Below are 3,866 nucleotides of genomic sequence, written 5' to 3'. Positions count from 1 at the left end.
CTTTTTTCATTCAGTGTCATCAACAGAAAGAAAAAAAGACAGGAAGAGACGATAAAGCCGATAATTAAAATGAGGTCGGTAGGTTTTATTTATCGTGCGATTAATTGATTTATCGTTTATCGCAATAATTTTTTAGACAATCGCTCAGCAAAATTTGTTATCGTGACAGGCCTACTCACGACTAAAGGAGAAACAACATTGCCGTTCCATATGCAATCTATATTAAACTAAAGTAAATATATTTAGAGGAAAAATGTGACAATGTCTATTACACATTTTGTCAATCAGATAAGTCAATCTGCTTGTGCCAGCCCACATGCTACTGATAGCGTTTTAGCTAACCTTAGCATTTTAGCTAAATTTAGCTTATGTGCTGTTGTTTTTTGTGTACCAAATGGAGTAATTCAATGTAAAGATCCCTCATAAGCTGCTGACAGCATTTTAGCTAGCCCTAGCATTTTAGTTAATCCTGGACATGTTCATGATATGCAACTAATACAGACACAAACTATTTGATGTTTTAAGCTTTTGACACTTAAACGTGGGAACCTTACTCAGCATGAGTGTGTGTACGAGTCTGACCAATACACACACATTGGCAGGCTCCTTTTAAATTTCTTCAGAAACATCACAATATCTGTAAGCTGTAGCAGACAGAGATGCAGCAGATCTCTACGAAGGATGTAGCTGTAGTTACTGGACTGATTATGAATAAGGTCAGATGTTTTTTTAGTTTGAAATCCACAACCTGTATTCAAAGATGGTGGCAATGAAGTTTGTTATGTTTTCTGTAGTTAAAAAATTTAACAGAGACATTTAATTTCAGAATATTATTGTCTGTGTATGGGTGGGAATAATAACTGACTAATAAATATCTTCCTAAATATTTTTACCTTCTTCAACTAACGTTTACATGGCTATACACAAAAGAACTGAGCCACTATTTAACACGTTTCTTGATAACACGATGCAAATATTTCAGGTCTGGAAATCATCAATTCCAGAACGTGAAGCGTATTTGACAGGTATCTTGTCACAAATGTACAGAAATGCAATAAAATTTGCAGCAGTCTGTGGAAAAGAAAGGCAACACATTATTCTTGTTGTACTACGTTGCGACTCCCAAAACGGATATTGCACTCAAATGAGAAATGATGCAAATAAAGCCACTGTCAATAACTCAGACACCTGCTCCCAGCTGCCCTGGTTACCCGCATCAGTCGGTGAGGTGAGGCTGCTTACCAGCGCTCTACTAAATCCCACAACACTTTCAAAATTCAAAGATAAATCCACACTTGCAAAAATATTAAGGGCATCAATAATGAGAACTGTAAAAACTGTGCGTGGATCTTGATGTTCTGTTACATATCCTGTAGCAGCCTGAACTACACACCAGTGGAATGAGGGAAAACATTTCCTGCCTGCTAAATCATCTGAGTATGACATTGTCACCTCCATACAAATTACCTTCATATGTCCCCTCTCCTGTCATCATGTACAATAACAATTATCTGCCTCCCTTCTAATCATCCCACAAACAAACTGTAGGAAATGGCAACACATTTTCAGTTCTGTTTTGTTGTTTTGTTTTGTCCTCCAGTTCCCAACTGCCTAAACACAGACATCCTAACGACGAGGACGAGTGTGACCAGCTGATAATCCATCAGGGCCTTTTGGGCTGAACACCAAACACCGACTGATGTCAGAAGAATAGGCAGACAATAACGTAACCCCATCCGCCTGCGTGCCTGCCCGGGTTCTTGTCAGTCTGGTTTGAAAAATAAATGCAAAAATGTGCCCAAATAAATCTATAAATTTGATGTGGTCTCCATTTGTTTGAACCCCATTTTCAAAATCTTTCTTTGTTTTTTTTCTTTTTATTAAACATCACAACCTCACCGTCCCAAACAACCAGATGTGCTTTGCATATTTACTCCACAATCTTGCATAACACCTTTCAAAGAGGGACTTTAATTATAATAATGGAGCTCATTTTGCTCCCCTAATTTATGCATATCAGGCAATTATTATGTAACCATGGCAGCAGTTTTTCCATCCGCTAAAAACAAGCAAGGGTTTATTGTTGTAATATGCGACTCGGAGATAGCTTTTTACATGCCCAGAAACCCCAACAAATGAGAAGAGAATGAGAAGTTATTAAAAGGAAATCATGTCAAAGCAGTGGAAGTCTCTGTTATTCTGCTGTGATAGGATCTTGGCTACCTTGTGAGCAGCCACCATTAAAGCAAAGTGATAAAAGAGCAAACAAAACACATTTCCTTTAAATGACATTTAAACAGGCTTACCTGCTGCTCTGTACAGAATCTTGGGCTCAAAGAATAAACATGGGTTGTTGTCAGCAATGCATGAAAGCAGCAGCCCTTTGGCCTGAAGTGGACTGCGAGGTATTACAACCTGAGGAACACAGGCAAATCAAATTAAATCCTAAAACTTTTTTTCTTTTTTTTTTTGGTTTATTTACTTATTTTAAACCTTCTCTAATGTACAATCACTGAAGAAGCGTTCAGAGCTCTGACTTCCTGATATTGATTTCTTTAAAAACTCTCAACAGCAACAAAGTTGTTTTTCTACTTTTTGCATAACTTGAAACTTTTATCGTTTTAGCCATAAAAATTTTTTTATGTCAAGCTACATTATTTGTTCAAAAACAGTTCAAAGTTGGAGAGTTGTTTTTTTCTTCGATGCTGAAAATCTACAAAGAATAAAACTCTGCAGGTTTAAAAAAAAATTCACACCTGGAAATGTAGTTGTGCAGTTTTATACAACATCTATTCAAACTAATTCAGTTATTTTCAGCTTATTTCAAAGAGAAAAAAAAAAACTAAAATTAACCCTCAGGTCTTATAGAGTTAAACTTTCATCATACTATACTGAAGACGTTCTGTGTAATCTATAATATGTTACATTGGGACCAAAGGCAACGTCACACTGGGTGAGAGGAACATGTTGCCATTGCATAGCTCAAGAAGATTTTACAAATGTTATATAATAATAATAATAATAATAATAAATAATATTGTTCTTAACAAGAACAATATTATTCAGTTTCACACCGTAAACTGTCATCAGCTTCTAATATTAGCATCATTAGCGCAGTTGACAAACAATAAACTGATCATAAACTGCAGTCTCAGTGAGGGTTTCCAATGTTTAAGTTATTAGTCAAATTAGTTATTAGAAACAAGTTTCTCTCAAAAACCCCAATTCAAAAACTCCTAACTCTCTCTTTAACAATAGCATTGTAAAACATTCATGAACGCCCAAATGAGCCGTTGCTTTACCCTGAAGTTATACGTTTATTACCTTCTTTCTTCTCTCCAACAATTAAGAGGTCGGGTTCAGATAGAGAGCCCCGTAATGAAAACAGAAGGGAAAACTAATTCATTCTTGAGAGGCTTTGTGTCAGATGGAGGAACCAGTAATGACAGTGTGCACAAGGATTAGCATTCAGGTTGTGTGACCTTTCTGTAGAGAAACAGCATGTCTGTTGCGCTCAGTTAACAGCTAAATTGTATAATCCATTCTCTTTGCCGATCTTCCTCAGTTGAAACTGAATGGAAATCATTGTGATCTCCACCATCAGCCCTTGTTCACTTCAAATCCTTTTAATAAGTTGAGGCAGGGAAGTGGGATGAGGCTGCCATTATCCTAGTCTTTAGCTTCATCTGTAGCTTTATTACATTCAAGTCAGGACTTTCACTGGGTCACAACAAAATGTTAATATTCCTTTTAGGTAGAGGAAACATGTTGGGTAAAACAGAAAGATTACATTTCTTGATATCAGGAAAACATGCGTTTCAATTCAATATCAACTGAGATTAAACCAGGTTTTCCTCACTCCCGTT

At 36.4% G+C, this 3,866-nt stretch overlaps 1 protein-coding gene across 3 annotated transcripts in view; it reads right to left on the bottom strand.

Moving 5' to 3' along the window:
* bckdhb (branched chain keto acid dehydrogenase E1 subunit beta) overlaps positions 1 to 3,866 on the bottom strand; it is an 80,289-nt gene that overhangs the window by 63,659 nt on the left and 12,764 nt on the right. For all 3 annotated transcript variants that reach the window (XM_016679609.1, XM_016679580.1, XM_007564576.2), the window contains exon 6: positions 2,307 to 2,415. In XM_016679609.1, coding sequence (XP_016535095.1) covers positions 2,307 to 2,415 — 109 coding nt within the window. The remainder of the gene's footprint in view (positions 1 to 2,306; positions 2,416 to 3,866) is intronic.

Source organism: Poecilia formosa, unplaced genomic scaffold (assembly GCF_000485575.1).
Source record: "Poecilia formosa unplaced genomic scaffold, Poecilia_formosa-5.1.2 Scaffold0, whole genome shotgun sequence".
Lineage (NCBI taxonomy): Eukaryota > Metazoa > Chordata > Actinopteri > Cyprinodontiformes > Poeciliidae > Poecilia > Poecilia formosa.
This window is presented reverse-complemented; position numbering and strand designations above follow the sequence as displayed.